The sequence below is a fragment of the Myotis nattereri genome (genome assembly GCF_964212035.1).
Source record: "Myotis nattereri genome assembly, chromosome: X".
NCBI classification, from domain to species: Eukaryota; Metazoa; Chordata; class Mammalia; order Chiroptera; family Vespertilionidae; genus Myotis; species Myotis nattereri.
Genome location: NC_138078.1, coordinates 130,355,155 through 130,374,232, shown reverse-complemented (window position 1 = coordinate 130,374,232; position 19,078 = coordinate 130,355,155). Strand labels below are relative to the sequence as shown.

Here is a 19,078-nt window from a genome sequence, read left to right as displayed (position 1 = left end):
TACTTTCAGGATTTTCTCAAGGAGAAAAAGTGGCAGCTGGAAAGACAGGCCTGTCATGCACCTCATCCCAGGGCCAGACTGGAAATATAACTAAATTGGAGAACATTCATCTGGAATTAGCAACTGAGGAGACTTATATCAAGGAAGGAGTATGAGTACCTGGAAACTGGTAGGAAGGGCAATGTCACAAGAGGGGTTGACACAGCTTCCAGGGGCGACAGGCTGAGAATAAAGAGGGAGCCACTGGCTACAGGAGAGTATATTCCCTAAGAATATACTTAGAGGCCTGGAGCTCAGGTTGACCTCCACAGCACAGAGCACCAGAGCCAAGATCAGCAGCCCACCTAGCATCCACCTATGAAAAGCAGCAGGGCTTCTGGCCACAGTTGAGTCTGGAGCTGGTAGACTGGAACCAGTAGGAGAGAAAGCCACAGGTTCGTGTTTTGTTTTGTTTTGTTTTGTTTTGATTTGATTTGTTTTGTTTTGTTTTGTGTTTTTAAACCCAGAGCACAGGAGTTTACATTTGCAGATACTAACCTGAGAATTTGGTACAGGGAGGGAGATATTGACTAGAAGTACCTGAGGAAAGGCTAGGGTGGGAAATATTGCAGGGAGACATGGAAAAGCAGTAGCCAGAAGTATTTGATTGTAGGCCCCCAAACCAACATGGCGATTTTTCCTGAGAGAACCTAGCCCCTCCCAGTAGCCAGTAGCCATAGGGTAGGAAAAAATGCCATAGGCAATACAGCCTGTTTCACCCTCAGGAGCCCTGCATGCCACACCCTGCATTTTGACCTTTCAGAAGAAACATAAGCAGTCTCAGGAGAGTCGGTGACTGGATTAGGGAAGGGCCTTCCATCCCACTGTCCTGGGAACCAAGCTGGTACTTACCCTGCATGGGAAGGCTAATAGAAACTCCAGGTTTCCAGCAGATCCCACTGGTCTCCATACAAGGATCTCTGTTCAGTTAAGGACAAAATAATATTTTGGGTCACTCAAGGAGGAGGGATCACAATACCAGATATTAAGCTATACTACAAAGCCAAAGTAATCAAAACTGCCTGGTACTGGCACAAGAACAGGCGGATAGATCAATGGAACAGAACAGAGAACCCAGAAATCGACCCAAGCCATTACACCCCATTAATATTTGACAAAGGAAGCAAAAGCATACAAAGACAGTTTCTTCAATAAATGGTGTTGAGAAAATGGACAGGTACATGCAAAAAAAAAAAAAAAGGAAAGAAACTAGACCACCAACTTGCACCATACACTAGAATAAACTCAACATGGATAAAAGACTTAAATGTAAGATGTGACAACATAAAAATCCTAGAAGAAACTATAGGCAGCAAAATCTCAGACATCTCTCATCATAGCAATATGTTTGCAAATACATCTTTGAGGGCAAAGGAAACTAAGGAGAAAATAAACAAACAGGACTAGGTCAAAATAAAGAACTGCACAGCAAAAGAAACTATCAAGAAAGTGAAAAGAGAGCCCACTGCATGGGAGAACATATTTGCCAATGATACATCTGATAAGGGATTACTCTCCAATATATATAAGGAACTCATACAACTTAACAAAAGGAAGACAAACAATCCAATTAAAAAAAATGGGCAAAGGACCTAAATAAACACTTCTCCAAAATGCTCAAAGATACTAATCACCAGAGAGATGCAAATGAAAACCATTAAGAAGTATCACCTCAACCTGTCAGGATGGCTACTGTGAACAAATCAACAAATGACAGGTGCTGGAAAGGATGTGGAAAAAAGGGAACCCTGGTACATTGCTGGTGGGAATGCAGACTGGTGCAGTCACTATGGAAAACAGTATGGAATTTCCTCAAAAAATTAAAAATGGAACTGCCATTTAGCCCAGAAATTCTACTTCTAGTAATATATTCTAAGAAACCTGAGACACCAATCAGAAATAATATATACATACCTGTGTTCATAGAAGTTCAATTTACAATAGCTAAGATCTGGAACCAGCCCAAGAGCCCATCAGTAGTAGAGTGGATAATAAACCTGTGATAAATTTACATCATGGAGGCGGCTCTCGTGGAGGCAGCTAGCGCGAGGCTGGGGAGCGCTGAGCCTCGCGTCGTGCCCTGCGCTGCCCAGACTAGCGAACAATACAGTCAGGATGGCTAAAGGTGATCCCAAGAAGCCAAAGGGCAAGATGTCTGCATATGCCTTCTTTGTGCAGACATGCAGAGAGGAACATAAGAAGAAAAACCCAGAAGTTCCAGTCAATTTTGCAGAGTTTTCTAAGAAGTGCTCTGAAAGGTGGAAGACCATGTCGGCAAAAGAGAAATCTAAATTTGATGAGATGGCAAAGGCAGATAAAGTACGCTATGATCGGGAAATGAAGGATTATGGACCAGCTAAGGGAGGCAAGAAGAAGAAGGACCCAAATGCCCCCAAAAGGCCACCGTCTGGATTTTTCCTTTTCTGCTCGGAATTCCGCCCCAAAATTAAATCTACAAACCCTGGAATTTCTATTGGAGATGTGGCAAAGAAGCTGGGCGAGATGTGGAATAACTTAAGTGACAGTGAAAAGCAGCCTTACAACAATAAGGCTGCAAAACTGAAGGAGAAGTATGAGAAGGATGTTGCCGACTATAAGTCTAAAGGCAAGTTTGATGGCGCCAAGGGTCCCGCTAAAGTTGCCCGGAAAAAGGTGGAAGAAGAAGATGAAGAGGAGGAAGAGGAAGAGGAGGAGGAAGAAGAAGAGGAGGAGGAGGAGGAGGATGAATAAAAAAACTGTTTATCTGTCTCCTTGTGAATACCTTAGTGTAGGGGAGCGTCGTAATTGACACAGCTCTTATTTGAGAGGTGTCTGTTGCCCTCATTAGGATTAATTACACAATTGGGTCATGATCATATGTAGTCTCTCAAAGTGCTCTAGAAATTGTCAGTGGTTTACATGAAGTGGCCATGGGTGTCCGGAGCACCCAGAAACTGTATCAAAGTTGTACATATTTCCAAACATTTTTAAAATGAAAAGGCTCTCGTGTTCTCCTCACTCTGTGCACTTTGCTGTTGGTGTGACAAGGCATTTAAAGATGTTTCTGGCATTTTCTTTTTTTTTTTTAATCTGTAAGGTGGTGTTACCTATTTGGTTATTGGCTAGAAATCCTGAGTTCTCAACTGTACATATCTATAGTTTGTAAAAAGAACAAACAACCAAGACAAGCTCTTGATGCTCTTTGCTTGGCGTTGAGGCTGTGAGGAAGATGCCTTTTGGAGGGGCTGTAGCTCAGGGCATGCACTGTGAGGCTGGACCTGTGGACATTGCAGTGGGCATCCATTTAGCTTCAGGTTGTCTTGTTTTTGTATATAGTGACATAGCATCCTGCCATTCTTAGCTGTGGAAAAAGGTGGGTCAGCTGGCATGAGAAGTATTTGGATTGTTTTTTTTTTTTTAGTTGTGTGGTAGTTTTAAACTTTGTTTTAAAACAAACTATAACTCTTCATTGTCAACGAAGTGAAGAGTCACTGCATCAATGAAAGTTCAAGAACCTTCTGTACTAAACACAATTTGCAACGTTTTGTTAATTTTTGTATGTTTAGAATGCTGAAATGTTTTTGAAGTTAAATAAAAACAGTATTACATTTTTTAAAAAAAAAAAAAAATTTACATCATGGAATACTATGCAGTAGTAAAAAGGTATATCTTACCCTTTGAGACAGCATGGCGGAAACTGGGGAGTATTATGCTAAGCAAAATAAGCCAGTAAGAGAAAGACAAATATCACATAATCTCACTCATATGGGGACTCTAATAAACAAAATAAACCAATGAATAAAATAGATGCATAGACATAGGAACATGGAACAGACTGTGAATCTCATAGGGAAGGTGGGGGTGGGTGAGAAGAGATTAAGCAAAGAACTTGTATGCACATATGCATAACCCATAGACACAGACTATAGTGCGGTGAAGTCCTGGGGCAGGAAGTGGGTGTGAGCTAGAAGGGGTCAATAGAAGGAAAAGGAGGGCATCTGTAATACTTTCAACAATAAGAAGACATTAAAAAAAAAACTAATAATTATCTGTTCCCATTTGTACTTATATTTTGCCAAAGGTTTTCACTTTTACCCTTTTTGAGTCACTTCCCATTAGAAGTTTGTGTTTAGCTGTATAAATAGAATATTAATGCTTATTATTATTAATTTGCCTATGAGCCTTTCTCATTAACAGAGGATGGGTTTGATTGGACTTACATATTTGTCCTTACCCATCATCTCTCTTCACACTTTCCTGATTTTATTTAGCTCTTTTTGTTACATTTCATTCCCTTCCAAACAATATTGGATGTGTCAACTATTTTTTATTCTGCTAGGTTTAAGTTTTAAACATTTAAAATAGCACATTCAATTTAAAATTTTCAAGTATTACTTTTTGATGCGAAAGAGTTTCTTTGAATTCTCCTCTATGGAATATTAATAGCCACAGCTGCTGCCTATTCAGATTTTTCTTTATAATCGTGTGAGAATTTGTATGCATCATCTCATTTAACCATCACAATAACCTTGTGAGACAGGCACACTTCTCATTCTTAATTTGCAGATGAAAAATCTGAGGTTGAGAGGAATCAATCATTGGGCTAGGGCCACATAACTATTTCTTGTTAAAGCTACATTCAAAGTATATTTTGTTTGATCCTAAAGGCCAAAATTCTCATATGCTAAAGTGAAGAGATTATTTTGGGCCACTTGAGGAGGAGGGATCTATTTCCACAGTTAATAAGCTTATTCTAAACCAAGTTTAGTAATGTTTGTTGTTTTTTAATATCATGCTATATATGATGTTCATCTGCTGGTCCTTTATTCCCTGTGTTATTTCTCAAGCTGATACTTAAGGTTACTGACTCAAATATTTTACAGGCTTAATATTGTTTCTTATTGCTTCTGATTGATTTTAGTTATAGTTTTATTTTATCCAGTTGCTACTTATCATCTATAATCTCCTTATCTCTTCAGCTACTGTTATAGAAGCTGGGGGGGGGGGGAAAGCCATTTATCTGCCTTTGCTTGCTGTATTCCTGTTCTCTCCCCCTCTCTATTTTAGAGCATTTTACACATAGGTCCTATGTTGTTGTTACTTGCCTTTTTCTTATATATTTTGAATCGGGGCCATTTATTCCCATCTCAAATAGTGTGAATACATTATCCTTGATATCTGTGCTGGTTAACATGGCAAGTGCTGGCTTCACCTTTTTCTCTCCACTTGGAAGAGTGGTTCTCAAACATTGATGTGCAAATACAGTGTCAATCCCCATTCTAGACCTACTGAGTCAATCAGTAGGAGCATCTGGATCTAATCTTTTAGCCCACATTCTAAAACTTGTCTGTGGCTCTACATTTAGGGACCAGTGTCTTGGAACATGCTCTGAACAACTTTGGGTTTACTGTTTTTATTCTTTATTCAGTCATTCATCTCCTTTGTGTGGGAAGAGGGTAGTGTTGAGGACAGTGAGAGGTATCTAGGGCTATGTGCAGTTGCAGGTTTTTTTTTCTTAGTTACTAGTTTCTCTGAATTTGTTGGCATCTTTGTAATGTAGTAAGCTGTTTCATGTTGATACACATCTCTTGGTGGAAAGTGCTCTCTGTGTTTTATAGCTTTCTCTTTTAGAGTAAGGAATCCATTTTCATGAAAAAGGTGCAAGGTTGATGGGGTTTTTGCTTTATGTAAAGCTATTGCTTTACCTATCTAGAAAACTATTTGTGGCTCTAGTTCTCAGGAAATTACTTCTATTTCTCTCTGATGTTCTGCCTGGCTAGAAGTAAGAGGACCTGTATTATAGATGAGTAGGTAGGTAGGTAGATAGGCAATAACATGGATTGTAAAGTTTGCATCTCTTTCAGCATTTAACTTTGCAGGGATGGTTATTTGCAGTGGAGAAATGAGCTCCACACAGCACACTCTACCTTTTTACAGGTCTTCTCAAATTAATTTTCTTGCCTCTGCAAACTGTGAGATCTGAATGAAGGTAGTGGTAGGGGTCATATATTGATTTATTGAGTTTTCTTTCAACCTGGGTCAACTTATTTTGTATCTAAATCATACTTCTAGAAGTGTATTGAATGAGATCAAGTTTTGTACAAGTTTAAGCACTGATAAATTATTTCTCTTGTTTTGGTCCGTTATGGCATGAGTTCCTCAAACCTGCACTATTTCTGCTTGTTTTCTTGGAAGGCTTATTTACTATTATTCATTATTTAATATTTTTCAGAAAAAGCAAGTTATACAATATTCCTCCTTGAAAGGCAAACCTCCATGCTTGACATTCCATTAGAATAAAGCAAACATCTCTATAAAAGAAAATACTTAAGGGTAAAAGAAACTTTGTGCACTGTTGGTAGGAATTTAAATTGGTACAGCCACTATGGAAAACACTATGGAGGTTTCTCACAAAATTAAAAATAGAAAGAGTACCACAATATGATCCAGAAATTCAAGATTTGAATATATATCCAAAGGAAATGAAGACAGAATCTCAAAGAGGTGTCTGTAGTCCCATGTTCATTGTTCATAATAGCCAAGATATGGAAATAACCTGTGTTCTTTGACTGATGAATGGGTAAAGTGTAATATAAATATAGATATATAAAGTAATATTAATTAGACATGAGAAATAAGGAAATCCTTCCATTTATGACAACATGGATGAATCTGGTGGGATTATGCTAAGTGACATGTGGAATCTAAAAATGCCCAAATCATAAAACAGAGAGTACAGTGTTGGCTACCAGGGTCTTTTTAGTGGTGAAAATTAGGAGATGTTTGTCTAAGGTTACAAATTTCCAGTTATAAGATGAATACGTTCTGGGGATCCAATATACAGCAATGTGATTATAGTTAACAATACTGTATTATACACTTGAAAGTTGCTAAGAGAATAGATTTTAAATATTCTAACCACAAAAGAGAAATAGTAATTATGTGAGGTGATGAAGGTGTTAGCTAATGCTATGGTAATAAACATTTTGATATATAATTATATTAAATCATTATGCTATGTGCCTTAAACTTATACAATGTTATGTCAAATATATATCAATACACCTGGAGAAAATATACATATTTCAGAGCTCCCTGTGTAGGATAAAATGGTATCAGCTCTGGAGTATAGTCTAATAATAAGTTTTCGCTCTGCCACTTTTAAATGCTGTAATCTGGAATAATTGTTAACTCTTTCTGAAACTTTTTAAAATCTCTGTATAATGGAGATAGCCAGAGTAACTACCTGATAGTGTTTTTTAAGTAAGAATTAAATGTATCCATGTAAAGTATTGAGCACAGGGCCTGGCACAGAATGAGCTCTTCATAATATCAATTTCCTTCTCCTTTCCCTTGCCAACCTATTTATTAATGAAAATGGAGCTGCCTTATGACCCAGTGATTCCACTTCTGGGAATATATTAGAAGAATCCTGAAACACTAATTTAAAACAATATATGTACCCCTAGGTTAATTACAGCATTATTTACAATAGCCAAAATTTGAAAGCAGCCCAAGTGCCCCTCAGTAGATGAGTGGATAAAAAAGCTGTGTTGCATTTACACAATGGAGTACTACTCTGTCTATAAAAATGTAGTAAATCTTACCCTTTACAGCAGCATGGATGGACCTGGAGAACATTATGCTAAGTGATATGAGCCATTCTGAGAACGACTATTACCATATGATTTTACTCATATGTGAAATTGAATGAACAAAATAAATGATCTCACTAATATATGGAATCTAATGAACATAATAAACTAAGGAACAAAATAGAACCATGGGCATGGATATATGGAACTGGCCAACAGATGTCAGAGGGGAGGGTGGAGGGTAACTGGATAAAAGAAGGTGAAGAGGTTAGCCAAAGAACATATATGATGACCCGTGGACCGTGACAACAGTGTGGTGAAGGCCAGGGGAGGGAGTGGCTAAGCAGAGTTGGACAAAGGGAGGGAAAATGGGGGATGTTTTAAAAGTGTCAACAATAAAAATGTGACAAATAAAATAGAAACAGATGGATAGATAGAGAACAGACTGACAGCTGTCAGAGGAGAGGAGGTTGGGGGGGTGACTGGGTGAAAAAATGTGTAAGGATTAAGCAAATAAACCAAAAAACTCATAGACACAGTCAACTGTATGTTGATTACCAGAGGTAAAAGAAGGTGGGATAGATAGAAGAAGGTAAAGGGGGAATAAATTATTATGGAAGGAGAATTGACTTGAGGTATTGTACACAAAATAATACACAGATAATATATTAAAATTCTACACCTGAAACCTATATAATTTTATTATCCAACTAGAGGCCCTATGCACGAATTCATGCACCTAGAAAGAAACTATGGTCCGCGAGGCTGCGGTGGGCACAGGGGCGGGTCTCAGCTCATCCTCTGCACCACTGCCCAGTCCCTCCCACTGTGGCTCCTGGTCCCCTGTCTGCTGGCAGTCCCAATCCTGCCACCGCCGCTTCCATGCATTGATGGCGTGGAGAGATTGGGGCTGGCGCCAACAGCAGTTGTGAGTGAGGCCAGTGCTGTCAGCGGGTGTAAGCAGTGGCTGCTACCCCAATCACCCCTTAGGAGCAGGGAGATGTGGAGAAGCCCTCAGGGGTGATCAGGGCTGGCAGCCACTGCTTGCACCCTCTGACGGTGCTGAGCGATTGGGTGCGAGCAGTGGCTGCCAGCCATGATCACCCCTTAGGAGCAGGGGGAGGTGGAGAAACACTGAGGGGCAATCGGGGCTGGCACTGGGCACCAGCAGCAGGTGTGAGCGGGGCTGGCACCAGCAGCAGGTGCAAGCGTCAGGCGGGACCACAGCATAGGGGAGCAAATAATTTTCAGTAACCAACAGAGGCTTGCCCTGATGACAGCAACATATGTTCTGCCTTGGTCTGGCAACCCTGCTCATCTGCTCCACCATCCCACTGCAGCCAAAGCCCGACGTGTTCCGCACTCGCCCCGAGTGGTCAGCGCACATCATAGTGACTGATTGTTCGGTTGTTCATTTGTGCTGCAGTTCAGTATATTTGCATATTAGGGAGATATATATATATATATATCACCCACAATAAATTTACCTAAAAAAAAAACAAATGATAGACATTACCTTTCTTGTTGCCCTGAGTCTGTGAACTGAAATATAAAATCTAATCTAATAAAAGAGAAACATGCAAATTGACCACACCTCTGCTATGCCCCAAGCCATGCCCCCCAGCCAATTAACGCAACCAAGATGGCGGGCAGAAGCTACGGAGCTGGAGCAAGCAGGAGGCTTGGTTGCCCCAGCGATGGAGGAAGCCAAGCTTCCTGCGAGCCCTGGCCGGCTGTAGCCTCCGCTGAAGGCAACAAAGTTTCAATTATAGAAGATAAATAAATCCCAGATACCTGCTTCCAACCAGCTTCCACTGGGAGCTTGGGTGGCTGGGGGCTGAGGCCAGCCTGCAAAGAGCCATCAACCCCTCACCCAGGATGGCCACACCCTCATGGGGTGAGTGTCCCCACTGAGGGCTTGACCAGCCTGCAAACAGCCATCAGCCCCTCAGCCAGGTTGGACAGGCACCCCAGCAAGGACCCCCACTCTGAAGGGGCTGTGGCCAACCTGCAAACAGCCATCAGCCCCTCACCCAGGATGGCCAGGCACCCCAGCAGGACTCCCCTCCCTGAAGGGGGTGTGGCCAGCCTGAAAACAGCCCTCAGTTCCTCACCCAGTCTGGCCAGGCACTCCAGTGGGGAACCCCACCCTGAAGGTGGTATGGTTAGTCCGAAAATGGCCCTCAGCCCCTCACCCAGGCTGGCCAGGCACCACAGTGGGACCCCACCCTGATCCAGGACACACTTAAGGGCAAACCAGCCGGCCCTCACCCATGCACCAGGCCTCTATCCTATATAATAAAAGGGTAATATGCAAACTGACCCTAACAGTAGAAAGACTGGGAATGACTGGTTACTATGACACACACCAACCACCAGGGGGCAAACGCTCAAGGCAGGAGCTTCCCCTTGGTGGTCAGTGAGCTCCCACAGCGGGAGCTCTGATCAGCCACAATACATGCTGCTGACTGCCAGTACAGCAGTGGTGGCAGGAGCCCTTTCTGCCTCCTCAGTAGTGCTGAGGATGTCCGACTGCAGCTTAAGCCTGCTCCCTGCTGGCAAGTGGACATTCCCCGAGGGTTCCTGGGCTGCCAGAGGGATGTCTGACTGCCAGCTTAGGCCCAATCCCCCGGGAAGCGGGCCTAAGCCAGCAGGTGGTCATCCCCCGAGGGGTACCAGACTGCGAGAGGGCACAGGCTGGTCTGAGGGACCCCCTCAAGTGCATAAATTTTTGTGTACCGGGCCTCTAGTCCTAGATAATTAAAGGGTAATATGCAAATTGACCCTAACGGCAGAATAACCAGAACAACCGCTTGACCAGTCACTATGAGGTGCACTGACCACCTCTTAGTCCCTTTTCTTGGCTGGCAGGCTCCCATTGTCTGATGGTGAATGGGGAACCAGGGGTAAGTGGTGGGGAATACAGGCACCGCTATGCTATGGCTCCCTCCTCACCAGTCGCAACACACAGAGAGGGCGACTTGCAGCAAGGGTCGGGGCGGGGCTGGTGAACAGGTGGTAACAGCCAACCTCTTGGTTCCTCCCCCTGGCCAGCAGGCTCTGATTGCCCGATGGCAAACAGGAAACCGGGGGGGGCGGGGGGGCGGGTGCAGCGGGGGGAGGTGCTGGCTGCGGGCAGCCAGGGAAGATGGCCCTGATCACAGGCCAGGCCTAGGGACCATATCTGCGCTTGAATTTCATATGCTGGGCCTCTAGTCTCTCTCTCTCTCTCTCTCTCTCTCTCTCTCTCTCTCTATATATATATATATATATATATATATATATATATATGCATATATAATGGAGAAATATGCAAATTAGCCCTGACACCATAACGCAATGACTGAACAGCAGGAATCTGAGCAGCCGCAGGCTCCCAGCACATCTAGCCCACCAGGGCCAGCACACCCTCAGGCCTGGAATAATGACGCATTCAAGATCAGGGTGGTCTATGGACCAGGGTGGCTGCAGATGGGGGACTGTGATTGGGAGGCTGTGGATCAGGGGGGCTACAGATCAGAGGGTTGTGGCACTGGGGACCCCAGCTCTGAGCCCAGAGCCTGGCCTCAGGGATGAAGCTGTGGCTGCGCTGCCCAGCGGGGAACCCCACAATTTGTCCCCACAGACTCAGGAGAGCCAACAGGTCTGTGGGGATGACCAGGAAGAGGCCTCACCTGGCACCCTTTACTCTGTGAAGAGGTCCCTGTGGATGGGAGATGGGGGCCAGACTGTGGCCAGCGATCAGTGTTTGAAGAGGGAGCCTTCAGCCCCCTGGACTTTCTCTCCCAACGAAGTTCTGGCTCCTTCCTGCACTCGGGCCCTGCCAGAGAGCCATGCCGGGCCCACATGGTCGCTGACCACACCCACTGGTGTCTGCAGTCCCACGTGGGACCATGAACTGTGTCTGAGCCACTCTGAGGTGGAGCCCACATAACCTCTATAAAGTTTTCATTTTTGCTGATCAAACCTTTGCCTTCTGAGGCATAGAAGCCAGAATGATGGGTGCAGTGGAGCCCACAGTCGGGAACCCAGGAGCTCCTCGACTCTGATGGCTTCATTCAGAGAAGGCACTCCCCCCCCCTCACTTGCACCACTCATCTCAGCCTGTGGGGAACAGCACAGTAACCATGACAGGCATGGCCCCAAAGCTGCTCCTGAACCTCGCTCTTCCTCCCTCGGCTCCCAAAGCCCAATGCAGCCTGTGGCCATCCTTGCAGAGGATTGGCTGGCGCCCCCAGTGCCCTCTCCTGGGCCCTCCCCAGTACCAGACAGGACCAGGCAGTAGGGGGGTGAGGTTGGCCTGGGGCAGACTTAGCCCCTGCAAGCTGTGTCACAGAGGATCCTGAGCAGCGAGAATTTACCAATAGCAATGTTTGTGCAGACATTTAAACAACTTCCACTTTTAAAACTGAATTGAAAAGCATAGGTTGTTGCTCTAGAGAGCAATGCTTTGGTGGGACCCCAAGGTCACCTTAGAGGCTAGAACCAAAAGTTACATGATAGCAAGTGTTGGCGAGGATGTGGACAAATATGAGCCCTCACACACTGCTGTCGGAATAGAAATGGTGTGGCTGCTCCTCAAATGATTAATATCAGTCACATAAGACACTGCAACCCACCACTCCGAGGTAAACAGCCAACTGAGTCAGGCGGTCCCAAAATGCCCATTGTGTATGGTCCCATATCCATGAAATGTCTGAAACAGCACTGTGCAGACAGCTGGGTGGGGCAGGCAACTAGATGGGGAAGGTGACACAGGGTTTCTTCTAGAAGCAATACAACATTTTAAAAGTCACTGGTGGTGCCCTGGCTGGTTTTTCTCAGTGTATAGAGTGTCAGCCTTCAGACTGCAGGGCCTCAAGTTCCATTCTGGTCAAGGACACATGCCCAGGTTGCGGGCTCTATCCCAGTAGGGGGCATGCAGGAGGCAGCCAATCCATGATTCTCTATCATTGATATTTCTCTCTCCCCCTCTCCCTTCCTCTCTGAAATCAATATATATATGATATATATATGGGTAATATGCTAATTAGACTGGGAGACCTCCTGGGAGACCTTCCAGACAAAGCCATGATGGCGGGGCTGAGGCAGAGGCAGTTAAGGGAGATCAGGCCAGGAGAGGAGGGCAGTTGGGGGCGATCAGGCAGGCAGGGGGGGGCAGTCGGAGGCCCCATAGGGATCAAGACTAAACCGGCAGCTGGACATCCCCCAAGGGGTCCCAGATTGGAGAGGGTGCAGGTTGGGCTGAGGGACACCCCCCACACACACCCATACATGAATTTCGTGCACCGGGCCACTAGTGAAATATATAAAATAGAAAGTTTCAGGTTTGATCTCTGATTTTGGTTCATATAAGAAGCAACCAATGAATGTATACTAGTAAATAAGTGGAACAACATATCAATATTTCTCTCTCTCAAATATCAACAAAAAATATAAAGTTGTGAATGTGCTGGAGGATTCAGACATAAAAGAATAGTTCAACTAGATAGTTTAGCCATCACTTTAGGACAGCCTACTAGGTATCAGACCCTATGACAGGTATCAAAAAAGAAGACACCTCTGCCCTCATAGAACCCACAACCAAATTAATGTAAATTAATGTATAATTTTTTGTGTTAAGATTTATGATAGGACCCTGGCCATGTAGCTCAGTTGGTTAAATCATCATCCTGACACATCAAGGTTGTGGGTTCAGTCCCTGATCAGGGCACATACAAGAATCAAACAATGAATGCCTAAGAGAACAAATTCTCTCTCTCTCTCTCTCTCTCTCTCTCTCTCTCTCTCTCTCTCTCTCTATCAATAATTTAAAAAATTTAACGAAAAGCATTTGTGATAAGAAAATGTGCTCACAGTTATATGAGAGTCCAGAAGAGGGACAACAGAGGGGCATGGAAGAAGTGGACATGTAAGTGTCCCCGTTCCCTGAGGTCAACATTAAATAATGAGCACTGAGTCCAACATGCACCAAGGCTTAGCAATGGCCATCTTTTTTGGGGGAACCCATCCCAGAGGCCAAGTACTATTGTACTGGAAAAACACTAGAGACTTAGGCTTGTGAATTATACAGATTTGGCGCTTTGAATTCAGTGTATCTTGGGAAAGCATTTTAAGTTCATTAGTAGTTCATGTCTAAATCTCTGACTTTATAGTTAACTAGAGGCCCGGTGCATGACATTCATGGATTGGATTGGGGGGGAAGGGGGTCCCTCAGCCCCCTGTGCCCTCTTGCAGTCGGGAGTCCTTGGGGGATGTCCAACTGACAGCTTAGGTGGGGAGCGGGCCTAAGCCATCAGTCGGACATCCTTAGCACTGCTGCAGAGGCAAGAGAGGCTCCCACCACCACCACTGTGCTTGCCAGCTGTGAATCTGAATCTGGCTTCTGGCTGAGTGGCGCTCCCCCTGTGGGGGTGCATTGACCAACAGGGGGCAGCTCCTGCATTGAGCATCTGTCCCCTGGTGGTCAGTGCACATCATAATGACTGGTCATTCCACAGTTCAGTCAATTTGCATATTAGCCTTTTATTATATAGGATTAATTTGTGTAGATTAGTAACGCCCTTTTTAGAAGCATTTATTGTGACAGGTCCACACAGCTCCCCAGCTGCCTATGTATGTGTGACAGCCCCCTGAAGCTCAATTGGTCTGATGTTCTATATTTCACTGTTTCTCATACAGCAGGCAAATCTGGCAGGGGCACTATTAGTCAACCACAGTGACTATCTGGCAGGAATAGCTCATAGAAAATGATGATTATAACTCCCTTTATAGGCTACACAATCTTCACTGTTCTGAGTCCTGACAGTTCTCTTTTCTTCTTTGAAAACCCTTATGTCGTTAGGCTAATTAGACCTCCTCTTTGGGTAGAAAGCATAATGAGTAGCTGGGTATATGTAGCCAGATTTCATTATTCATCTGGCAAGACTGTGTGTACTTCCTGACCTTTGAAAATTAGTAATAAGTTAATTATTCTTAGGGTAATAAGGCATCCATATTTATTATCCCTTTCCTAGGTCCTTTAGATCCCAGTGGCATGCTGCCTATGCATTGTTTAATGCTACCTAGCTTGTTGACTTTACTGCATATTTATGATGATATTGGTGGCGAAATGATATGCTGCTTGTAGTGTGAATCTGAGTTTTCAAATCTGTAGGCCATGTAGGGTAGCCATGCTCAGGGCTTTTATGAATCATTGGATAATGTTGTTATTGTAGATAGGAATTAAGCTACATTGCTTATATAACTGAGTAGATCTTATGTGAGTACCGTAAGTAGGTATGACTCTTAAGCTAGTATCTTGTAAATGTGTTCTATATTAAACATTTCCAATTTAAAGAGAAGTTAATAAATCTTTTCTACAACTGCAGAGTAGAAGTTAAGTGATTTTTTTCTCCTGTAAAATTAAGTATATTCATTACCCACAAAAAGTATTTATTAATTATACATTATACATTTTATTTTGTAAATATGAATTATGTGCATTTCTAATATAATAAACTAGAGACCTGGTGCACAAAAATTTGTGCACTCGGGGGGGAGAGGGGTTCCCTCAGCCTGGCCTGTGCCCTCTCGCAGTCTGGGACCCCTCAGAGGATGACCACCTGCTGGCTTAGGCCCACTCTCCAGGGGATTGGGCCTAAGATGACAATCAGACATCCCTCTGGCAGCCCGGCAGCCCTCAAGGGATGTCCACTTGCCAGCGGGGAGCAGGCCTAAACTGCAGTTGGACATCCTTAGCGCTGCTGAGGAGACAGGAGAGGCTCCCACCACCACCGCTGTACTGGCAGCCATCAGCCTGGCTTGTGGCTGAGCAGAGCTCCTCCCATGTGAGAGCACCCTGATGACCAGAGGGCAGCTCCTGCATTGAGCGTCTGCCCCCTGGTGGTCAGTGTGTGTCATAGTGACCAGTCATTCCCAGTCGTTCTGCTGTTAGGGTCAGTTTGCATATTACCCTTTTACTATATAGGATAGAGGCCTGGTGCACGGGTGGGGGCTGGCTGGTTTGCCCTGAAGGGTGTCCCGGTTCAGGCTGGGGGTTCCGCTTGGGTGCCTGGCCAGCCTGAGTGAGGGGATGATGGCTGTTTGCAGCTGGTCCCACCCCCTTCAGGGTGGGGGTCCCCACTGGGGTGCCTGGCCAGTCTGGGTGAGGGGCTGAGGGCCGTTTTCAGGCTGGCGGATGACTGAAGCTCCCAACATCTCATTTTTTTCTTTTTTCTTTTTTCTTGTCTATTCTGGGATTTATTTACCTTCTATGACTGTCACTGGAGCTGAGAGCTGGCTTTATCTCTGAGGCTCAGCTCCAGCTCTTAGACCTCGGCTGCTGAAAGCAGGTATCTGGCTTTGTTTGGCTTCTATAATTGAAATACTGTTGCAACTCCAACTCTGAGGCCTGGCTGGCTGAAAGCAGGTTTCTGGGGTTTGTTTAGCTGCTATAATTGCAACATTGTTTCTTAGAGTTCAGCTCAGAGGCTGGCAGCGTCAGGTGGAGAACCTTGGCTTCCTCCATCACTGGAGCAAGCAAGCCTCCTCCTCGCTTCAGCTGCCTGGCTGCCGGCCGCCATCTTGGTTGGCAGTAAATTTGCATATCTCACTGATTAGCCAATGGGAAGGGTAGCGAAGTTATGGTTAATTACCATGTTTCTCTATTATTAGATAGCATACTGTAATAACTTTTTCATGTCTTTAGAATTATCTATCCTAGAGAATTAATGACCATCTTTGACTCAGTAGTTCTCAACTGGGAAAGACTTTGCCAGCTACGGGACATTTGGAAATATTCTGAGACATTGCTGGTTGTCATAATGGGCAGGGGGGATGCTACTGTATTCTATGTCTAGAGGCCAGTAATGCTGCTAACCATCCTGTAGTACAACAGACAGTCTCCCACAACAAAGAATTATCCTGGCCAAAATTTCAATAATGTCAAAATTGAGAAACCCTAATGTGCTCAGACTATAAAAATAATTTCACTTTCTCAAAAATTTGATGTGTGTGTTCATTTGTTTAGAATGTGCATTGTGAAAATTCCTACTAAAGCATTTGTGTGCGGAGACATATTCCCCAGCTGTTACATGATTGGCAAGGATGTTGAGAGATTGAGATGAAGTTGGCCAAAATGTCACTGCTGTTCAGAAGCCAAGAAATACTCTACCTGAAAAATATTCATTCATAATATCATAAACCACTACAGGAAAATGTTCTTTAATCTCTGAGAAAATTAATAACTAAAGCATGGTCTTTTCTAATTAGATTTTAGTTTGTGGTTCAACAAACAATAATCTAAGTAGAGACTGACAATCAGGTTGTAAAGACTTATTTAATTTTTATGAAAATATTTTCATAAAACTACCACCATAAAAAGTGATTTTAGAAAGTTACACGTAGCATAAGATTTAGAAATTTTCTGTCAAAAGATTGATATTAGAAAAATGTACAATTACATTTTACTTGAAATTTTTTCTAAGTAGCAAATTTATTTCAGATTTCATATACATTTGATAAATTTTATATCTCCATTTTAAGAATTTTGTGGAAGTAATATTTTCTTATGTCTCTGCTATGGTGACTGCCTCTCCTTACCAAATTACCATATTGAAGTGGTCTCTTCTGTTTTTTTTCCCTTCACACATGCTGGCTGTAAGTTAGCTTAATATATGATCAGGAGTTTTCTTGCAAAATGAGTCAGCGTGCAGTCATTCCCATTTAGTCTGCTTTTCACATTAAAAATAACACAGGAACATACACAAAAACAAAAATACTCAGTCAATCTTTAATGAATAAATCACTCTCTTCAAGGGGTTTGAGAATGGATCTTGATCTTATTTTTCTTGTTTTTTCAACATCTTACTTTCTACTGGCCACTTCACTGCAGTTTATCAATAAGTTTAATGTTAAGTAAAAATTTTAACAAGAAGAAGCATCAGCAACCATAAACATGTGTGACTCTGCCTTTTCCTCTAGCTTCATTTAATCTTTCTCCTTCCTTTCCAATTAAGCATCAAGGGTGAACCTTTCTGTTTATTTCTACTTACTTGCCAATCATTCTCTTTTATTAAATCTTCGTTGAAGTATGATTGATATACAACAAACTGTACATACTTAATATGCACTATTTCATTGGTTTGGACATGACACCATCACCACAATCAAGGTAATAAACATATCCATTACCAGAGGCCTAGTGCACGACCTTCATACACTTGTTGGGAGGGGGGGAGCATCCCTCAGCCTGGCCTGTGTCCTCTTCCAGTTCAGGACCCCTCAGGGGATGCCCGACTGCTGGCTTAGGCCTGTGCCCCATGGAGATAGGGCCTAAGCTGGCAGTTTGACATCCTTCTGGAAGTCCAGGAGTGGGCCTAAGCCAGCAGTCAGACATCCGCTGAGGGCTCCTTAGTGCTGTTGCAGAGGTGGGAGAGCTTCCTGCCACCTCTGCTGCATTCACCAGTCATGAGCCTGGCTTCTGGCTGAGTGGCGCTCCCCCTGTGGGAGTGCACAGACCACCAGGGGGCAGCTCCTGCATTGAACATCTGACCCCTGGTGGCCAGTGTGCATCATAGCGACTGGTCATTGCGCAGTTCAGTTGATTTGAATATTAGCCTTTTATTATGTAGGACTAGAGGCCCAGTGCACAAAAATTTGTGCACTTGGGTGGGGGTCCCTCAGCCTGGCCTGTGCCCTCTTGCAGTCTGGGGCCCCTTGGGGGATGACCGCCTGCTGGCTTAGGCCTGCTCCCAGGGGGATTGGGCCCAAGATGGCAATCAGACATCCCTCTGGCAGCCCGGCAGCCCTCGGGGGATGTCCACTTGCCAGCGAGGAGCAGAACTAAGCTGCAGTCAGACATCCTTAGCGCTGCTGAGGAGGCAGGAGAGGCTCCCACCACCACCACTGTACTGGCAGCCAACTGCCTGGCTTGTGGCTAAGCAGAGATCCATGTGAGAGCGCACTGACCACCAGAGGGCAGCTCCTGCATTGAGCGTCTGCCCCCTGGTGGTCAGTGTGTGTCATAGAGACCAGTCATTCCCAGTCATTCTGCTGTTAGGGTCAACCTGCATATTACCCTTTTATTATAAAGGATAGAGGCCTAGTGCATGGGTGGGGGCAGGCTGGTTTGCCCTGAAGGGTAGGATCTCCACTTGGGTGCTTGGCCAGTCTGGGTGAAGGGCTGAGGGCTGTTTTCAGGCTGGCCAAGCCTCCCCAGGGACAGAAGCTCCCAGCCTCTCCTTTTTTACTTTTTTTTCCTGGGATTTATTTACCTTCTATAATTGAAACTTTGTAGCCTGGGGCCAGGGCTTGGCTTCTTCCATCACCAGGGGCAACCGAAGGCTCCAGCTCAGTCATCACGGCCAGCTGAAAACAGGTATCTGGGGTTTGCTTAGCTTCTATAATTGCAAGATTGTTGCTTTCGGAGCTCAGAGCCCAGCCTCAGCAGGGAGGAAGCTTGGCTTCCTCCATCACTGGAGCAA

At 44.3% G+C, this 19,078-nt stretch overlaps 1 protein-coding gene across 1 annotated transcript; it reads left to right on the top strand.

Moving 5' to 3' along the window:
- The first annotated feature begins 2,105 nt into the window (after window positions 1-2,105).
- LOC308536200 (high mobility group protein B3) lies at window positions 2,106-3,676 on the top strand. Its single transcript, XM_081115280.1, has one exon. It carries the CDS (start codon window positions 2,155-2,157, stop codon window positions 2,767-2,769), a length of 615 nt encoding a protein of 204 aa, XP_080971406.1. The 5' UTR covers window positions 2,106-2,154; the 3' UTR covers window positions 2,770-3,676.
- The last annotated feature ends 15,402 nt before the right edge of the window (window positions 3,677-19,078 follow it).